The 19,541-nt window shown below is 59.6% G+C and overlaps 2 protein-coding genes across 2 annotated transcripts; both read left to right on the top strand.

The window, feature by feature from the left end:
- The first annotated feature begins 2,817 nt into the window (after positions 1–2,817).
- Madcam1 (mucosal vascular addressin cell adhesion molecule 1) lies at positions 2,818–7,775 on the top strand. The gene is made up of 5 exons (XM_013505062.1): positions 2,818–2,878; positions 3,011–3,280; positions 3,428–3,757; positions 4,954–5,499; positions 6,731–7,775. The coding sequence occupies exons 1-5, from the start codon at positions 2,818–2,820 to the stop codon at positions 6,964–6,966; spliced, it is 1,443 nt and encodes a 480-aa protein (XP_013360516.1). The 3' UTR covers positions 6,967–7,775.
- Positions 7,776–8,057: 282 nt separating this feature from the next.
- Positions 8,058–15,877, top strand: Tpgs1 (tubulin polyglutamylase complex subunit 1). Its single transcript, XM_005406039.2, has 2 exons — positions 8,058–8,510; positions 15,199–15,877. Exons 1-2 carry the CDS (start codon positions 8,173–8,175, stop codon positions 15,734–15,736), a joined length of 876 nt encoding a protein of 291 aa, XP_005406096.1. The 5' UTR covers positions 8,058–8,172; the 3' UTR covers positions 15,737–15,877.
- The last annotated feature ends 3,664 nt before the right edge of the window (positions 15,878–19,541 follow it).

Here is a 19,541-nt window from a genome sequence, read left to right as displayed (position 1 = left end):
GGGACCCCTTCTCAGCGAGTCCACTAAGGGCCAGGCAAGGTGGTGACGAGGACCAGGGGATGGATGAGGCCCAGAGAGAGTCTCAGGCATCACCCCCGGACCAGGGACTGGGTGACAGGAGAGGCCCGCCGGCGGGGAGAGGAGGTGACCACTGGGGCTGGATTGGGGTCCAGGCTGTGTACAGGCACACGCAGGGCTGTGAGGTATGGGCAGCAGGCCATGGGACATGGCGGGGCTGGGATGGTCCCCAGAGGGCAGCAGCTCTGCAGCAGAGAAAGGGGCGGTGGGCTCTCAGGGAGACGGGCAGACGTCTTGCCCCAACTGGGCAGGGGCTGGTGAGGAGGCAGAGCCGGGGCTTAGCAAGGGCAGGGACTGGGAAGGTCCTGAGGGAGGGTAGACAGAGCCCCAGTACCTCAGCTGTGGCCTGCCTACCTCGGCCCCTTGTCAGCCCCCCGCCAGGCCCTCAGCCCCTCTGTAGGTGACACAGGGCTGAGCTGGAGCAGTCGGGGGACCCCAGAGCTCTGGGAGCCCAGCCCTCCCCACTCCCCGGTGGCCCATACAGCCGGTTGGGCCTGCGCAGTGTCAGCACGGCCACACCAACCATGAACTTCAGAAACCATGCGCCCTCTCACAGCCTGATCTCCATCTCACCCCCGCCCTCCTCAGGCCCAGGGCCCGAAGCCCAATCTGAATGAGCCCCGCGGACCCAAAACCTGGAGGGGGGACCTTTGATGCCGAGCCAGGTGGCCTTGGGACGCTCCGCACGCAGGCCGGATGTGGGGCTGGGGCCTGGACTCTCCCTGGGAAGGAGGCTTCCTGCCGTCGCAAGGACTTCCCGGGGCAGGACTGTGCCGGGAAGGTGGGGGCCGGGCACAGGAAGCCAGGAAAGGCGCCCAGGTGGGCAGAAAGGGTGACGGCGAGGGCGAGGGCGAGGCACCAGCGGCCCAGCTCCTCGTGGTCTCCTCGGACCACCAGGTCCACAGCCAAGCCTCACTGCGTCCCTATCTCCCTGGCCGTCCCCTTTGCCCCATCTCTCTGTCACCTCTCTTCTTTCTTTTCTTTTCTTTTTTTTTTTTTTTTTTTTTTTTTTGTTGTGGTTTGGTTTGTTTTTTTTTTGAGACAGGGTCTCACTATATAGCGAAGCCAGCCTTAAACTCACTATGTAGCCCAAGCGGACCTCGAATTTCCAGCAATCCTCTTGCCTCAGCCTTCCAAGTGTTGGGATCATAAGCGTGCGCTACCACACTCCGGGATATGTCTCTGTCTATCTGTCTGTCTGTTTGTCTTTCTCATCCCTGACTCTGTCTGTCCAAGTCTCCATCTCTCTGTCTCCATCCACGTTTCCTTGTCAATTTCTGTCTCCGTCTGTGTCTCTTTCTCTCTGTCCCTGTCCCTAGCGCCAACCCTTTGCCCTCACTGGCCCCTCTGCCCGGAGCACCTCACGGACCCTGCCCACCTGACCCCTCCTGGCCACCACACACGCGTGTGCCTCTGTGTGTGTGTGTGTGTGTGTGTGTGTGTGTGTGTGTGTCCCTTGCTGTCACACAGGCAGGATCTGGACTGAGCGCTATGACTGCCCAGGCAGGGCCGGGTGGGACAGACCTACCCTGGCCTCAGCCCGCCCGGCGCCTGCTGAGCCCTCCCTGCCTGCCCTTTGGTGTCGGCCTAGGGAGCAGCAGGAAGTGGGGTCAGGGGCTGGGAAGCAACCATTCTCCAGCCCCCCACCCAGGTTAAGGGCCCAGCTTCCCGGGGAGGGCCTGCTCCTTGGAGCTGTCTTCCTGTGCCGGCTTCCGGCACCATGCTGGCGCGGGGGAGGGGACCGCAGGAGCCACAGCCCAGATTCACAGCCTCAGACCCAGGCCCCTCTCTCTGGGCCTCAGTTTCCCCCTTCTGCTTCCAACCTCTCCTGGGCCTCAATTTCTGCCTCTGACAAAGCACCTGGGCCCATGTTGTCTGGTTGCCTTCCTTTATCCCATACCCATACCCAAGGGAGACTGAGGCACAGACAGACCACCTGGGTCATCTGAAGCCAAACCTGGACCAATCCGTACTTTTCTTCCTATGTGCTGGGGTCAGAGGGACCACAGCAGAGCAGCTCCACTTCCCAAGATGGATTTCGCGTCTACAGCCGGGGCTGGGCAAAGCCCCAGTGGACAGCACTCCTGGAGAAAGCCAGGAGGGGGTATGGAGGGTGGGCAGAGGCTGAGCAGGGGCAGCCACTGCCTGTGCAAAGGCCCTGTGGCTGCCTGAGGGGGCTGGTGTGCGGGGTCCAGATGGTCTCTCACGGCATCCCAGTGTCCGTGTGCACCTGATGCCACCCTGGACCTGTGTGAGTAACAAGCCACAAAGGCAGGGGGGAAACAGAACAGGGAGAGGCCAGATGGGCTGCACACGTGAGAAAGGTGTTTCTGGGCCGGGCGGTGGCAGCTGCCTGGCCAGGATCCTGCCCAGGCCCCTCTGTAGACCCCACACTGTCTCCCTGTGCGACAGGGAAGGTGGCCAGCTGGAGACTTGTCCCAGCTCCACAGAGGCCCCAGCCCTGGACCCCCTCATCCCAGAGGATGCTGGCCCGCTCTCCAGAGTCCTCGTCCCTGTCCCCGTCCTCCCGCCCCGCAGGGGAGGACACCTGGAGCCCGACCAGGCGTTCCCGCCCCACCAGTTCTGACCCGGCCGGGCCCTCCTCTCCTCTGCAGCCTGCCTGGGCCGGGGGCAGGCCGGGAAAGCCCCTTGGGAACCCCCGGGGCAGCGGGCGGGGCGGAGAGGCCCAGGCACACTACTTAAACCGCTGCCTGCCACGGTGGCAGACACAAGGACAGGATGCTGTGGTGCCTCGAGCTGCTGCTGGCGCTGGGGCTGGGGCTGCCGCGGCCAGGCGAGGGTGAGCGGGAGCGGGGGTGCAGGGGAGGGAGGGGGCTCAGGGAAATGCAGAATGGGGAGGCCTGGGGCTCCAGCGGCGGCACTGGGTGGGGTCGGGCTGGGTGGGCCTGCGGCCGAGCACGTGTCCCCACAGGCCAGCCCCTGCTCGTGGAGCCCCCGGAGCCGGTGGTGCCGGTGGCCCTGGGCACGGCGCAGAAGCTGACCTGCAGCCTGGCCTGTGCCGACGGCACGGCGTCTGTGCACTGGCGGGGCCTGGACACCAGGCTGGGCGCCGTGCGGTCAGAGCCCGGCCGCAGCGTGCTCTGGCTGCACAGCGCCTCCCAGGACGATGCAGGCATGCGCGTGTGCACGGGCTCCTGCGGCGGCCGCACCTTCCAGCACCGCGTGGAGGTCCTGGTGTACGGTGAGCCCCGGGGCCACCCTCCCCCAGGGCCCCGCCCTCCGCACCTGCACTCCCCAGACCCTGGCGCAGCACCCCCACGCAGTGCCCCAGCCGCTCCGCCCGAGCCAGCCTGACATCAGGGCTCCGCTGGGCCCACTCTGCCCACAGCATTCCCGGAGCGGCTGACCGTTTCCCCCGCCGTCCTGGAGCCTGGGCAGGACAGGGAGGTGGCTTGCTCGGCCCACAACGTCACACCCTGGGGCCCAGACACCCTCTCCTTCTCCCTGCTCTGGGGGGACCAGGAGCTGGAGGGCATCCAGGTCCTGGACCCGGAGCAGGTGGAGGAGGAGGCGTCCCTGGAGGCCCAGGACCCGCTGTTCCGAGTGACCCAGCGCTGGCTGTTGCCCACCCTGAGGATGCCCGTCCCGGCCACCCTGCACTGCCAGGCCACCATGCGGCTACCCGGCCTGGAACTGAGCCACCGCCGGCCCCTTCCAGGTGAGCAGATTGCTCCTGGCCGCCCCCAGCCCGAGCGCATCGCAGTGCCCACCCTCACCTGTGTGTCCCAGGTGGTGCCCAACCCAGGGGGCACCAGGAAGGCTAGACTCCGTCCTCACCGCACCACACTATGGCAGCCAGAGATCAAGTCATTAATTCAACAGATGTTTCCTGGTACCTATGCTCTGTGTGCCCTGGGGTGCCAGCCTCCCTCATCCCTCCCCGGCTCCCACCTCCTTTGGGTCAAAGGCTGCCCAGGCCACAAGATCCCTGCACAACCAGCTCCTTCTGCTCCAGTCACACCAGCCTCCCGGCTGTCCCTCCCGCAAGCCAGCCTCTGTCCTGCTGCAGGGCCTTTGCACAGGCTGCACCCTCTGCCAGGCTCACCTCCCTCAGAGGCTCCTCCCCCTCACTTTCTCGGCTCTTTGCTCCAATGTGACCTTGATGAGGCTGCCTCTGAGCTCCCTGGGTAAAGGGCCACCCCCAGCCCCAGGTGTGCCCCCACACACCTGTGCCCTCATTCTTGTTTCTTCACACCCTGCAGCAACACCTGGTGTCCTCTGTGTCCCATTAGACCCCCGATCTGTCCCCCACTGTTGGCTTCACAGAGCTGGCAATCTGTGTGTCCCACCCAGGGCAGTGTCCTCAGCAGCTGGAATGGACCCTGCACGCATCAGGCACTGCATTCATTCACGGGACCGATGTGTGCGCATTCTGGGTGGGCCGAGACCTTGGTGTCCCAGTGGGAGCACTGGGCCCCAGAGGCAAGGGAGGCAGGTGACACGACAAAGGGGCAGCTTATAGCTTACAGCTTACAGACCCTACAAGCCAGGCCTGATGGTATACCTATCATCCTGGCCCTCTGGGAGGCTGAGGCAGGACGATACAAAATTTGAGCCCATCCTGGGCAACTTAGTAGAACCCCATCTCAGAAAATAAAAAAGGGCCAGGGGTATGGCTCAGTGGTGAACAAGGCCCCAGGACTGCACAGAAAGGAAGATAGATGAGGAGGTTGGGGGCGGGCGGTAGCTCAGGACCGCCCCCCCCCCCAGCTTACGCCTGCTGTGATGTTCAGAGTCACCAGAGCAGTCTGGGAGGGCGCTTGGAGGGCTCCGACCCAACCCCCATGCAGACAGGGACACTTCAAGGAGAGGAGCCTGGGGCTGCAGTGGAAAAACGGCTGCTCTGTGTCTCAGTCCTGTGCAGTCAGAGCACTCCAGAACACCCCAAACCATCCTCGCCAGAGACCCCCGGCCCAACCTCACTGAAGGCCTCTACTCTGACCTCGCTGGAGCCCCCCGGCTCCATCTCCACGGCGCACCCCGGCTCCATCTCCACGGTGCATCCCAGCTCCATCTCCACGGCGCACCCCGGCTCCATCTCCACGGCGCCCAACTCCCCCTCCGCACCGGGCGCCCCCGAGCAGGCCTCCTCGCCCAGCCCCAGCAGCGCCCACAGCTGTCGCCCTGAGATCCGCCAGGCCCCTCCAACAGCAGTGGAGAAGGCAGCCAGCTGGGGGCTGCTGTGCCAGGCGTCCTGCGGGCCCGGTGTGACCGTACGCTGGACCCTGGCCCCCGGGGGCCTGGCTGCCTACGAGAGCAGGGAGGCTGGGGCCTGGGCATGGCTGAGTGCACCGCTGCTGACCAGCCCCACCCCCAAGGGCTGGTTCCAGTGCCGCCTGGAACCTGGCGGCCAGGTAGCCAGCCTATACGTGCATGGCCAGAATCCAGTCCCAAGTACCTGTGAGTTCTGGTGCCCAGGAGTGGGGACTGGGAGGGATGGACTCCCTGGGGTTCAAAACTAGACAAGCCCAGTGTAGTGGCACACATATGTGATCCCAGGGTGCAGGAGGCTGAGGCAGGAGCATTGCTTCGACTTTGAGGCCAGCCTGGGCTACATAGTGAGTTCAAGGCCAGTCTGAACTACATAACGAGACCCTGTCTCAAACAAACAACAAACAGTAACTTTAGACAAGAAATGACCTTGTCCTGACCAGCCTTGGTTTCCCCATCTGACCAATAGGCTTCTTTGGCTAGAGATTTCTGTAGATTCTGAGCTTTATAGACTAGGAAGACAACCTACAGAACAAAAATAGAAATAGAGCCAGGAGCCGGGCTTGGTGGCACATGCCTGTAATCCCAGCACTCAGGAAGATTGCTTCAAGTTTGAGGCCAGCCTGGGCTACAAAGTGAGTTCAAGGTCAGCCTGAACTGCATAGTGAAATCCTGTCTCAAAAAGACAAAAACAAAACAAACAAACAAAAAAAAAAACAAGCCGGATGTGGTGGCACACACCTGTAATCCCAGCACTTGGGAGGCTGAGACAGGAGGACCGCTATGAGTTTGAGACCAGCCTGGGCTACAAAGTGAGCTCAAGGCCAGCCTGAAGTGCACAGTGAAACCCTGTCTCAAAAAGACAAAAAAAAAAAAAAAAGCTAAAAAAGAAATAGTGCTAGGCATGGCGGTGCATGCCTATGATCCTAGCACTGTGGGAGGCTGAGGCAGGAAAATCACAAATTTGAACTCAGCCTGGGCACCGGCACCTTATCAATTTAGTGAGACCCTGTCTCGAAAGAAGATGTTTGAAAGGGACTGGGGATACAGCTCTGTGCAGAGACCCTCGGTTCCATCCTCAGCACTGCAAAGAGAATGAGAGGGAAAAGGAAAGAAGAGAGAGAAAACATAGAAATGTACGAATCTGCGTATTTCACATTATTTTTTATAACATTCTGAGTTTTTCACACTAAGTCCTGGAAAGACGGCGTGGCTGTGCAGGCAGTTCTTTTCCATGTCACATGCAGCCGTTGGCCAGTGGCCGCCCTGCTGGACTGCTCTAGCCTGCAAGGCCCTGGTTACGTTTGGGCAGGTTCACTGAGACTCCCTAGTGAGACCTCCGGACCCTGGGTTGGTGTGGGCTGCTGTGCAGCCTGCAGAGGCATCCAGGCCCCTGAGCACTCTCCTCCTGCTCTTCCAGCGTCCAGCCCTGAGGTTGTCCAGCCGCCCGCAGCCTTGTGGATGGGCGGCGTGGCGCTGGGGCTGCTGCTGCTACTAGCCCTGGCCGCCTATCGCCTGTGGAAACATTTCTGGCCAGCTCCCAGGGACCTCACTCACCCACCTGTCTGTCTGGGGCTCCTGCTGGTACAGGACTCCGAGAGGTGGCCGGCCTCTGCCCCCACCCAGCCGCAGGGATCTGGGCCACGACAGGGCTGACTGTGCGCCCCATTCCCTGCTGGCCAACACCTGTGACCCCTGTCCACAGCTGGCTGGGTTCCCACTGCCCTGAGGGTCCGCTGCGGGAGAATAAAGGCCACATGCTCTGACCACTGGTGACCCCTGTCATGTTGGGAGAACGCCAGGACCGCCGCACATCTCTGATTGTACCCTGCACGAGGTGATGGCTCAGCGACAGGCATCCACACATCCTCTGGGGTCAGGCTGGGGAAACCAGGGCCTGCTGGGCTGGGAGACACCAAGCTTATGCGTGCTTCTGTGTGAGGGCCACTGCAGTCTAACAAGAAACTAGGAGTCTCCAATGGACTAGAGGATTGTTTGGTGGGGGGTAATGTGGGCAGACATGGACGGGTGGCTTATGGAATGAAAATCGCTTGTTTTTAGGGAGAGCAGGGACTGGGAGGGGTAAAAGAGCAGCTATAAATGAGATCAGCAGCTGAAGCGCTGGCGATTCCAGACAGGAAAGGAGGGATATGGGCATTGGGGAGCCACGGCAGAGTTTAGAGTTATAGCAATCGGTGGTAGAACGCCCCATCTGGTGGTTAGGAAGAGTAACAGCCTGGGGCAGCACACTGCGAACACAGGCTGCTAGACCGAGTAGCAGAAATGGGGTCAGGACCGACTCCCCAACCCAGCGCTGTGGACTCACAAGGAGACAGGGAGAGGCTGAGAGCTGGGCCGAACTTAACCTAAGCCCAGAGGCTGCGGCCAGCATCTGAAGAGGACTCGGGGAAAAAAAAAAAAAAATGAAGAGGACTCAGAAGTGGCGTTCATTCCTGGAGTCTGGGCGGATCCATCCTCCTTCGCTAGGTTGGATTTCTGTGGTACCTAAGGAGACTGGTTGCTAAGAGACCATGTTACAGAAGGATTCGCCCACTATCAAGATGGCAAGCAATACGACTTCATGCCAGAAATCAAACCCTTCTTAGGGAGCCATTTTGGAATCTGGCAAAGTTCTGGCTCAGGACCAAAGCCGAGAGTTCTAGTCAGTACAGTATTACAAAGACAAGCATAGGGCAATGCCGATTAGACCTAGAGAAAAGGGCGACCTTTTACTTCCTGGAGTCTCCCAGGTGGGCAGAGGGGTGTCCAGGTGATATCTGCCCTTAACCAAGATGCCCGTCCCGGGACTTCTGTGTGCCGTGGAATACGGCGACGCTTCCGGCCCCGCTGCCCTCAGCGAAGATGGCGGCAGTGGAGAAGCGGCGGCCGGTGGGGACGCCGGCGGCCAGTTTCACGGACAGTGGCCGGCCGTCGGTGTCCCGGACTGCGGCAGCGGTCGAGAGCGAGGAGGACTTCCTGCGACAGGTCGGCGTGACAGAGATGCTGCGCGCGGCCCTGCTGAAGGTGCTGGAGGCGCGCCCCGAGGAGCCCATCGCCTTTCTGGCGCACTACTTCGAGAACATGGGCCTGCGCTCGCCGGCCAACGGCGGCGCCGGAGAGCCCCCGGGACAGCTTCTGCTGCAGCAGCAGCGCTTGGGCCGCGCACTGTGGCATCTTCGCCTGGCTCATCACTCGCAGAGGTGCGAAACAGCGCGGGACGGGGGAGGGCAACTGTGGCTGGACTTCAACTCCCGGCGTGTCTCGCGTTGAACCCCACTCTCTGCCCCGGCGCTGTCATGGGCACTCTGGGAGTTGTAGTCTGTTTGGATCATAGGACGGGGCAGAGTGGGTTTAGGTCAGACTACAGCTCCCGATATGCCACGCGCGGGTCCCAGCCCCTTTCCGAGACACCGGCGCGGGGCACTCTGGGAGTTGTAGTCCGCGCGGACTTACACGGGTGTGTTGGAGCTTGGTGCGGGGGAAGGGGTTCAATCTGGGATCTACTTTGCCACTACCTTTGCATTTCTGTTCTGTGGTTGTCGTTTTTTATTTGGTTCAGCTCGAATTAGTTTTTGCGTGCAGGAAATGGACTCAGGGCCTCACACTTACTAGACGTGTGTACCACTGAGCTGCACCCCCAGCCCCAGCTCCTCTGGCTGTGAAGGTCCTGGAGCGAGAAAGTATTAAGTCCAAGATCACAGAGCAATCCCTCCCACCAGCCCCTTGCAGCCACCTCCTAGCAGCTCCATGGCATCCTGATCTACTCAGTCAGAACCAAGAAGTGTGAGGCTGGGCCTGAAGATGTGTGACTCAGAGGCCACCTTAGCACTGAGTGTGGGACTGCAGCCCTGGAAAGGTCTGGAGTGGGTCCAAATCGTGTGGAGTGCAGGGGCCCTGCTGAGTGGCAATGGTGTGAGCCCTGGGAAGGTGGCTAGTGTCACACTCAGCGTCATTGTGGATTGAGAACAGCTGACAGGTTTCAGTCAGAAGAGCCACTGACGGAGGTCTAAGGTGATATCTCAGGGTGTCTTAGTTACTTTCTTCATTGCTGGGACAAAAAGTCCTAACATACAGCTTAAAGAGGAGGTATACGTTTAGAGTTTCAGTCCTTGCATGGTTGGCAGCTAGCAGAAGGGCCTGCGCAGAGGAAAGTGCCTTACCTCACGGCAGACAGAAAGAAGAGAGGAAAGGGCAGTGCTGGGAAGAGAAGTAAACCCTTCCAGGCCACGCTCCATGACCCCCTCTTCCAACCACACCCCGCCACCTAGCAAGTCACCTACACTGTCACTTTCCAAAAGCCCCGCCTATGAGCCCAGGAGACTTTTGGGGGACATCTAAAAACCATAAAATAGGGGTCCCTGGAAGCACAGCTGAGGTGGGTGTTTGCACAGTGCCTCCATAGGGGTGAACCCAGGAGGGGAAGTAAGGTGGGAGAAAGCCAGGGCAGAGCTGTGTTTAGCGGTCACCAAGGGAGGCGAGGCCCCCAGGGACCCTAAACTCCTGATGATTCCAGCCCCCACCCCTCAGCAGAGTCCCCAGGGGGTCCCAGAGAAGCTGGGTGAGAGAACAGAGTAAGACATCTCCACCCCAAGGGCTGAGGGAGCTTGGGTGTCCTGAAATGACAACAGGTTAGGAGAGCGACAGGGACCAGGAGGAGGAGAGGTCCATGAGGAGGGCAGATGCCACAGTGTCCTCAAAGGCTGAGCTGATGGGCCTTCTGGGGAGGGGGTGGGGTGTACTGATTGGAGAACATTGTCAAGAGTTGCTTGCTCACAGGAGCCAAAGCAGGGAGTGGACAGAGGGTCTGCAGCTGAGATGCAGGCCTGGAACTGGAGGCATCTGGGAGGGGCTGTGTGGAGCTCGGGACCATCCTCTCAGGAGCCCCACAGCCTTGAAGAACCATGAAAGTGACCAGCAGGCAAGACCAAAGATGAAGGAGGGAAGCCGGGCGTGGTGGCACATGCCTGTAATCCCAGCATCCGGAAGGCTGAGGCAGGAGGATTGTTATGAGTTTGAGACCAGCCTGGCCTACAAAGTGAGCTCAAGGCTAGCCTGAACTGTACAGCGAGACCCTGTCTCAAAAAGACCAAAAAAAAAAAACCAAAGATGAAGGAAGTCAGGAGGATGTGGCATCCTTGGACATCCAGAAGAGACTCTTCCAAGGAGGAAAAACGGTCAGTGGCAAAGCCAACATGAATGGTTGCACAGGCTGAGCACTGCCCAAGTACTCACCTTATAACATCACAGATGAAGATATTTATGTTAAAGCCCTAAGGCTGCAGGAACAAACCACCACAAACGTAATGGCTTAGAATACCTGAACTGTGTTCTGCAGAAGTGGAGGAGGCCAGAAGTCTGAAATCAAGGTGTCAGCAGCAGGACCCTGTTCCCTGTGGAGGCTCCCGAGGAAAGTCCTTCCTGCTTCTTCCAGTTTTGATGGCTGTAGAAAGTCCTCGGGGCCATGTTGCCCCATCTCCATGTCCCTCTTCACGTGAGCTCTGTGTCTCTCTGCCCTCTTCAAAGCACACCCACTGTAGGATTCACAGCTGACCCCACTTACCTGGTCACATCTGCAAAGGTTCTGTTCAGAGAAGGCTGTGTTCTGAGAGTCCAGGTGGCGTGACGGGGTCACCTCAGGACAGGAACCTCAGGACAGGAACGTTGCACCGCCAGCTGGTGGCAGTGCAGAATGGCAGGGACACAGCGGTCAGTCACAGGCTATTCCTGAGCCTACTGGTGACAGGCTGAGCCTCTTCTTCTGGGGCTCCTAAACAGGAGGAGCCCTATTGTGGCTTCCAGGGTGCTATCAGTCAGCTGAGGTTCTTGCTCAGTTTGTAGAGAAATCGCAGATTGGTGAAGTGGAGCTTTTAATGTTAGCAGCCTGGGCTTCAAATGCCTCGGCTCAGAGCCAGCCGCAACCCGCAGCCCCAGGACTCTCCCAGCCACTGGAGATGGTGGCTCCAGGTAGCCCTAGTTTCCCATCACTCGCTGGCTCCCCGCCATCCTTAGTGTAACCAGCCCTGGCCATCAGCTGCTTTAGGCGCCAGTGTACACTGTTCAAGACGGAAGCTGCGAAGAGGCAGGAGTCCACTATCCAGAAGAGGCCCGATTAGGACTTAAGCTGCAGCATAGGGGGAACCGTGCACAGAGTGCCCCGGCCTGACCCACAGGGGGTCACCCCTGTAGGGTGACACGGGCAGGGTAAGGTCCCCTGCAGATCTGACGCGGAGGGTGCAGAGGGACCGAGTCATCAGGGCGGCCCCACCCCCATCGCAGCGGCAGCAGGCGTCTCCGGAGCAGTTCTGGGGAGAAGTCATCCAGAGCCCTCTGTGGGTGTCTCTACAGAGAAAATGCAAAGTTCTGGCCACCTCAGGAGCCCAGGGAGTCCTGAGATGGCAGGCAGGTGGCAGTGACACCGGCCAGGGAGGAGGAGAGGCAACAGCAGCCTTGGTGTCTCCCCTGGCCCCGAGCCTTACTGACCCTCCAAGTTCCCTGGAGCACAAACAGGAAGTGCTGTCCAAAGGCCACCAGGGGGCGGAGCAGGAGCTAGGCCCTGAGACTACTGCCCCTGAGGCCACCACATTGCTGACTGCGGCAGCCTGAGAGATACTAACAGTGAACTGACCCTCTGCAGGTTACCACCAGGAAGCACGCAGACAACCGGCCAGGCCAGGCCAGGCCAGGCCAGGCCAGGCTCTTCGGCCTCAGACCGCTCTCTGGGGCACCCTGGGCACTGCAGGGTGCTGAGGAGTCCCTGGCCTCCGCCCACTCCAGGCCAGCAGCTCCCCAGTCGTGACAGCCATTACTATCCCGTGCCCCCTGCATGAAAGCCACCGGTCAGAGGCAGGATGTACGCGCCCGGGGCCCTGTGTGGAGACATCCTGTAAATGCGCTCTCTCCTTTTTTGTCAAAAGCTCGCGACCCCTGCAGTGAACTCTCACAAGTGCCCAGTGGTCCTTGTGGTTCTGCAGACAACCACGGTGGGGCTGGGCCTCACACTCAGGCCTAGAGCTTATCACCTTGGCTCTGCCCACCTGTCACCTGCCCATGATTCAGCAGGAGCTGCCCGGGCATCCCCAGGAGGGCAGCTGCAAGGCAGCCTGGGCATGGGCACCCCCTACCGGCCCCTCTTGCCCAATCCCTCAGTGCCGCCCGGGTCTCAGCAGGCTGTGAATTCTCATCCCGCGTGTCTCCCTGCCGTGAGTCCTGAACACATGGTACATAGCACGGGGCTAGCGTGGCGGCCGGGGGTGAGGGACACGGGGCCCCTCCCACGAGCCAGGCACAGCCTTGGGCTCCTGGTGCAAGGAATCCCGAGGAGCAGGGCTTGGTCCACATTCTCCAGATGAAGAAAGCAAGGTCAGAGCTCAGTGATTTGCAAGACTATGAGGCCTGGAGGTGAAGAAAGAACCCTGGAAGGGTGGTCAGGACAGTACAGAGCCGCACACCCAAGGCGCCCGGCAGCTGTCTGAGGAACCAGAGGCGGACCGGGGTTTCCCCCGACCAGCTGCCAGAGAAGTCAGAAGTAGTGCCAGAGAGCTGTGGGCGGCCAGAAGGCAGATGCCTCCCGCCTGATGCCTGGCAGAGGGAAACCAGGGCACAGAGCTGGGCCTGTCTCGGCCCACAGGTTTATGATGTCTCAGTCATAAACCAGGCATGGCTGTGCACACCTGCAGCCCTAGCATTCGGGAGGTTGAGGCAGGGGGATCGCTGCAACTTCAAGGCCAGCCTGGGCTACACAGCAAGGGCCTCTCTTAAAACAGGCAACAGGCGGAGGCTGGAGGATCATTGCAAGTTCGAGACCAGCCTGGGCTACAAAGTGAGCTCAAGGCTAGCCTAAACTGCATAGCGAGACCCTGTCTCAAAAAGACAAAGACAACAACAAAAGGAGACAAAAGATGTGTCAGCTGGGAGCAGCCACCATCATGTCTAGGACTAAACACGCACAATTTCTCTGTGCCTTTGATACAAATAGGATCTACAGGAAGGCTCCACTGTATCATCTTTTTTTTTTTTTTTTGAGACAGGGTCTTGCTATGTAGTTCAGGCTGGCCTTGAACTCACCATGTAGCCCAGGCTGGCCTCAAACTCATGGCAGTGTTCCTGCCTCAGCCTCCTGAGTGCTGGGATTATAGGTGTGCGCCACCATGTCCAGCTTTTTGTTTTGGTTTTTTTGTGACAGGGTTTTACTATGTAGCCCAGGCTGGAATCCACTTGAACTCATGGCGATCCTCCTGCCTCAGCCTCCTGAGTGCCAGGATTACAGTGTGCCACGATACCCAGCTTCCACAGCGCTATTTTGTTTTTGTTTTTGTCTTTTTGAGACAGGGTCTCACTATGCAGTTCAGGCTGGCCTTGAGCTCATTTTGTAGCCCAGGCTGGTCTCGAACTCGCAAGGATCCTCCTGCCTCCGCCTCCCGAGTGCTGGGATTACAGGTGTGCGCCACCATGCCCGGCACACAGTGCTATTTTGATATGAGAGTACACAGCCATGGGACAGGGAGTAAGGCCCTGGAACAGGGCAGTGAATTTTTTCTCTTCAGGGTTGGAAATGCAATCCAGGGCCTCCTCCATGCTAGGCAAGCACTCACTGCTGAGCTATACCCTCAGCCCTTTATATTTTTGAGATAGGATCTCACTAAGTCACCTGTTGTCATCAAACTCATGATCCTCCTGCCCCAGCTTCCCAAAGTGGCTGAGATGACAGGCATGCGCCACCACACCTTGCTTGTAGTGGCTCTGAAAGAGCCCAGAAAGGGGACCACGCATGGCTTCCATTCACATCACAACAGCCAAAGTAAGTCACACAGCTCCGCCTGGCTCAAGAGGAGGAAGACGCGCTACCCCAGAACCCTGGCATTCGTGCCTGGCGCTGCAGAACTCACAGCCACCCGCACAGCAAGAAAGCACAGATGGAAGTGGGACTTCAAGGACAGCTCAGGAAAGACAGTGGAATCCACGTGGCTCCCTGTGGCATCACTTCCTTATTTGCTGGGGATGCTGAGGCCACGCCAGGCCAGAGCCACGTGACCCTAGTCGGTGCCACGTGGGAAACAGGCAGCATGATACCGAGTGCCAACGCCATAGCCTGGCCTCGGTTTCCACTCTGAGACAGGGCTTTGGAGGGCAAGCTCTCTGGACAGCACACCCGTCCCAAAGCGCTGACCTGGGCAGCAGGAAGGACCTGAGGCAGGGCAGAGTGCCCACTATGCCGGGCCTGGAGGGCGAAGCCACAAGGTCAGGGTGCAGTGTGACAGGAGCCTGTCCCTCATCTGAGCTGACCCCACAGGGACAAGAAATGGCCCTGGAGTTGGCCACTTCCCCTTGGGGATTCTCTGCCTGACCGTCAGCCTGCTCGGAGCCTTAGTTTCCCCATGCACTGCACTGCAGTCCTCGCGCTCACTACTGCGGGCCAGGGGGGCGTTGAAGAGATCCACACAGCCCCACCCCCCACCCCCCGTGGCCACATCCATGAGGACATGGGAGTACAGCGCGCTGGGGGCCAGTTTCTGCCTGAACACAGCTCCTGCCTGGGGCAGGGAGCAGCCAGGGGCTGTGGGGCAGGGTGGCGCACACCTGTCATCCCAGCACTCTGGCAGGCTGAGACAGGAGGATCACTAGTCTGACCCCAGCCTGAGCAACTCAGCACCTTAGCAAGACCAGCTCAAGATAAAAAGTAGAAAAGGGTGGGGATGTAGCTCAGTGTGAAGCCCGGGGTTCCAATCCCCAGGTACCCCCCCACAAAAAAAGGGAGATGGAGGCAACATCTGGAGGAAACAAAGATGGAGGGAGGGGGTTGGGAAGCCTTTGGGTGGAGGCCGGCCTGGCGCATGGGTGGGCAGCTGTCAGGCGCGCTGTGTCCCCAATACCCTGTTACCCCACCCTCAGGACAGCCTTCAATAACAACGTCAGCGTGGCGTATGAGTGCCTGAGCGCCAGCGGGCGCAAGAAGAAGCCAGGGCTGGACGGGAGGACCTACAGCGAGCTGCTGCGGCGTATCTGCCGTGACGGCCAGGCCCCCGAGGAGGTGGTGGCACCCCTGCTGCGCAAGATCCAGTGCCGAGACCACGAGGCTGTGCCGCTGGGTGTGTTCCGGGCCGGCATGCTCACCTGCTTCGTGCTGCTGGAGTTTGTGGCACGGGCTGGCGCCCTGTTCCAGCTGTTGGAGGCCCCGGGGCTGGCCACTGCCGACCGCCGTGTAGGCCAGGCTGTGCTGGACACCCTGGAAGGTGCCCTGGGCGCTGGGGACCACGCTGCCACCCCTGCCTGCTACCTGGAGGCCGGCTCACGCCTGGGGCCCGACAGCCTGGCACTGGCCATGGACCGCGCGGCGGCCGGGAGGAGGCCCAGCTCCCCCATGGCCCGGGAGGAGTTCCTAGAGAAGGCAGCCGCGCTCTTCATCGCCAAGGTGAAGCCAGTGGGTTAAGCCCACCCTGCGCTCCCCATACCCCAACCCTAACCAGGACCTGGGACACCTGCTGGCCAGGACCCTTCTCCTCCTTACCCCTGGCCAGCCTCCTGCCTACCCTAGACCTGCCCAGCAGAAATAAAATCTGTGTCAAGACCGCCCCTTGTGTGCGTCTGTGTGTGGCTGCGCTGCACCACCCCTCCCCCAGCCTAACAAATCAGAAAACACTTCTCATCAGCCCTGTAGTCACAGCACCCTGGAAGGCTGAGGCAGGAGGACTGCAAGTTTGAGCCTAACCTGAGCAATTTAGCAATTTAGTGAGATCCTGTCTTGAAAATAAATAGGTGTAGTGCTACACACCTGTAATTCCAGCACACAGGAGGCTGAGGCAGGAGGATCATCACGAGTTCAAGGCCAGCCTGAGCTACACAGCAAGACCCCGTCTCAAAAACAAAAAAGTAAATAAATAAGTAAAAACCCAGGCATGGTGGCACATGCCTGTAATCCCAGCACTCAGAAGGCTGAGGCAGGATTGCCATGAGTTGAAGGCCAGCCTGGGCTACATATCGAAACCCAGTCTCAAAAAATCAAACAAATAAATAAATAGTTCAGGAAATATAGCTCAGCGCAAAGGCCCTGGGCTCCATCTCCAGTGCTGGAAGAGAGAAAGACAGCCCTGAGGCTTTGCCTGGGAACACACTGCCAGAGTACTAGGCAGGGAGGCCCAGAGGAGGAGTCTGCAATCACATCACCACCACAAGGCCTGCAAACAGACTCTCAGTAAGCTGAGTGGAGATGCCCCAGCTTCTTCCTGTGTCCCCTCCCAGGGCCCTCCATGTGATCCCACCCGAGTCTCTTCTGCCCTGGGAGGTGACAAGGCTACAGGTTCTCTCAGGCATTTCTCTACTTCCACACCTTCTGGGCCACCTGAGATCAGGCATTTCTCTACTTCCACACCTCCTGGGCCACCTGAGATCATGTTTTTCTTCGTAACAAGGCATAGTAGCAGCAAAATACTATTGTGTGGGTCTCCATCACACTTCCAGCTCCATGCTAAATTCATGTCATTTGCCTCACCTAACCCCTTTTTTTTTTTTAAACAGTCTCAACCTGGCATGGTGGCACATGCCTGTAATCCCAGCACTGGGGAGGCTGAGGCAGGAGGATCCTTGTGAGTTCGAGACCAGCCTGGGCTACAAAGTGAGCTCAAGGCCAGCGTGAAATGCATAGTGAGACTCTGTTTCAAAAAGAAAGGAAAAAAAAAAAAGAAAGAAACACAGTCTCAAACTGTAGTTCAGGGTGGACTTGAACTCACTATGTAGCCCAGGCTGGCCCCGAACGTGTGGCAAACCTCCTGTCTTAGCCTCCCATACTGGGACTACAGGCATGTGCCACCACACCTAGCACCTAACACTTTTTATAGTTAAACAGAGGCTTGGTTTAGCATTTGAGTCCCATGTTGAAGGTCATAGCAGAACCCAAACTTGAATTCAGGGCTCTTGAGTGGCATTAAAAAAAGAAAAAGGAAAAAAAAATATATATATGGGCCAGTTTCACAGAGGAAGTCAGGTGCAGCTGGGTCCAGGAGCACAAACAGGGTTCTCAAATCTCTCATCTGTGGGCTCAGCTGTCCTGAGTGTCGGCATCATTCACAGGCTTGTGATGATAAGGTCCCTAACCCCACCTCAGGCCCTGCGCAGGAACCTCAGCACCGTGTTCCCTGCAAATGTCCCAGGCTGGAGGGCTCGGCTTGAATGATCCATCCCTGCAGCTGGGGCTTAGGATCCGTCCAACTTGCTGCAAAGGAAAGCTTAGTGCCTCGGCTGGGAAACCAGTGGGCAAAATCCCCAGTGTCTGCCACCCACCACTCTAAGATGCCCCATGGACCGGAAGCAGGTGCTTGGGAGAGTCAGGCCCCCATGAGGCCAGCCAGGCGGCTATAAACCGGAAACCCCAGCACTTCCTATAGGGAGGTCACTCTCAGGCAGGCTTGGAGCCCTGACTAGTTCTAATCACTGTTTATCGGTAGTATCAACACCCCGTAGAGGGCCAGAGAGCGCTAAGGACCCTCTGGAAGGTTCCTAACCACCAGACCCCGACTGACCCAGGCACCCTATGGTTTGCTCCACATCCTCAGGGCACTGGGCAGAGCTGCCTCCCGGGTAGACCCGGTGACATACCAAGTGGGTGGAGGGCCCAGTGGTCTTTCTTGGACTGATCCTTCTGGCCCCACCTCGGACATTTTCCTCCCTCACCACACTAGCTCCACCCACCCATCCCCCACTAGGACACCTCACACCTCATGAAGCTGGACCCGGAAGCCTGGGCACCTGTGGGAGGGAGCCACCCTCCACCCTGCCCCAGGCATCCATGCAGCTGTCAGCTGCCCAGGACCCATGTGGATGTGGCCACTGAGACATCCAGAGAGCCAGGGTCACAACAAGCCACTGGCACTCTGCCCACCCTCCTGGAGGACGTGGCTAAGCTGCCATCCCCACCCCAGCACCCATGACCGAGTGTCCAGGCAGGAAGTGTGTGGGATCTGGGTGGGGACCCTAGGCCACAGCCAGGCAGGGTTTGGTGAGCCCGGGGCCAGGGGTCAGCTGAGGTCTAACCGGCCCAGCTTGTCCCACCTCAGGGCTTCTGCAAGTTAGTGCTACATTCCAATCTGCTCTGAAGGGCTTAGGGAAGGTCAAAAGTCAGCCTGAAATTAGGGCACCCTCAGAAGCACCAGCAATCACAGGCCAGACCCCAGGGGATGGGGACTGGGTCAGGCCCTGCCCTGGGTCTTGTGGATTCCACAGCCTGAGGCGGGGCAGCACGAGGAGATGGACAAATTCTGTTAACTCTCGTCCTGCCTCTGCTCCTGTTCTCAGCCCCATCCTACAGGAAATTGAGGCTCAGCCGTGGAAGCCAGGTAGGGCCTGGAGCCTCCACTCGTTTTGGGTTTGTTTTGTTGAGACAAGGTTTCCCAGTGACGTGCAGACTGGCCTCGAACTCGTATCGATCCTCCTGCCTTAGCCTCCTGAGTGCTGGGACTACAGGCATGTGCGCCATCATGCCTGGCCTAGTTTTTTGAGACAGGTTCTCAGTAGGTAGTCCAGGCTGGCCTTGAACTCACTATGTAACACAAGGTGGCCTCAACCTCACAGCGACTCTCCTGCCTCAGCCTCCTGGTGCTGGGTTTACAGGCCTGCGCCACCACGCCCGGCCCCAGAGCCTCCACTCTTAACCCGTTCTCCTTCTCAGCCGACTCAGGGCAAGTGGGGTCTTCGCCGGCCCTTCCTTTATCAGGCTGGGAAACCGACCTGAGGTGCAGCCTCCGCCGCGGCCCCTCCCGAACCCCGCCCAACTTCCCTCCCATGGCCCCACCCTCCGCCGGGGACGTCACAAAAAAGGCACCCAAAGCGGCTGCTACCAGGCTGGACGGCACAACCTAGTCCTGCCCGCGTCCCCGCGCACACGCGCCCGCGGAGCTAGTCCGGGCGCGGGGCGGGGGAGGCGGCGGCAGCGGCCTTCTGGGACCAGAAGTGTGAAGCGCCTGCGCACAACGCGGGAGAAAAAGGACTCGGCTTCCCGGCGTGCCCCGCGGGCGGGAGCGCAGGCGCAGTCGGGTCCGGTGGCGGCCCGCAGGCGCAGTTGGAGACCGGAGAGGGCGCGCAGGCGCACTCGCGAAGGGGTGCGCGGGTAGGGCCGAGGCTAGCGCCCGGTGGGCGGCGACGCCAGAGCGAGTGGAGCGCTCAGGGTTTCCGAGTGGCGGCGGCAGCGGCGGCGGCGGCACAGAGGAGGAAGGCGGCGGCTCTCCCACGGCCGGCGCGCGGGC

Source organism: Chinchilla lanigera, unplaced genomic scaffold (assembly GCF_000276665.1).
Source record: "Chinchilla lanigera isolate Chin_1 unplaced genomic scaffold, ChiLan1.0 scaffold00094, whole genome shotgun sequence".
Taxonomy (NCBI): domain Eukaryota; kingdom Metazoa; phylum Chordata; class Mammalia; order Rodentia; family Chinchillidae; genus Chinchilla; species Chinchilla lanigera.
Note: the sequence above shows the minus strand (reverse complement) of the source record. Positions and strands in the feature narration are given on the sequence as shown.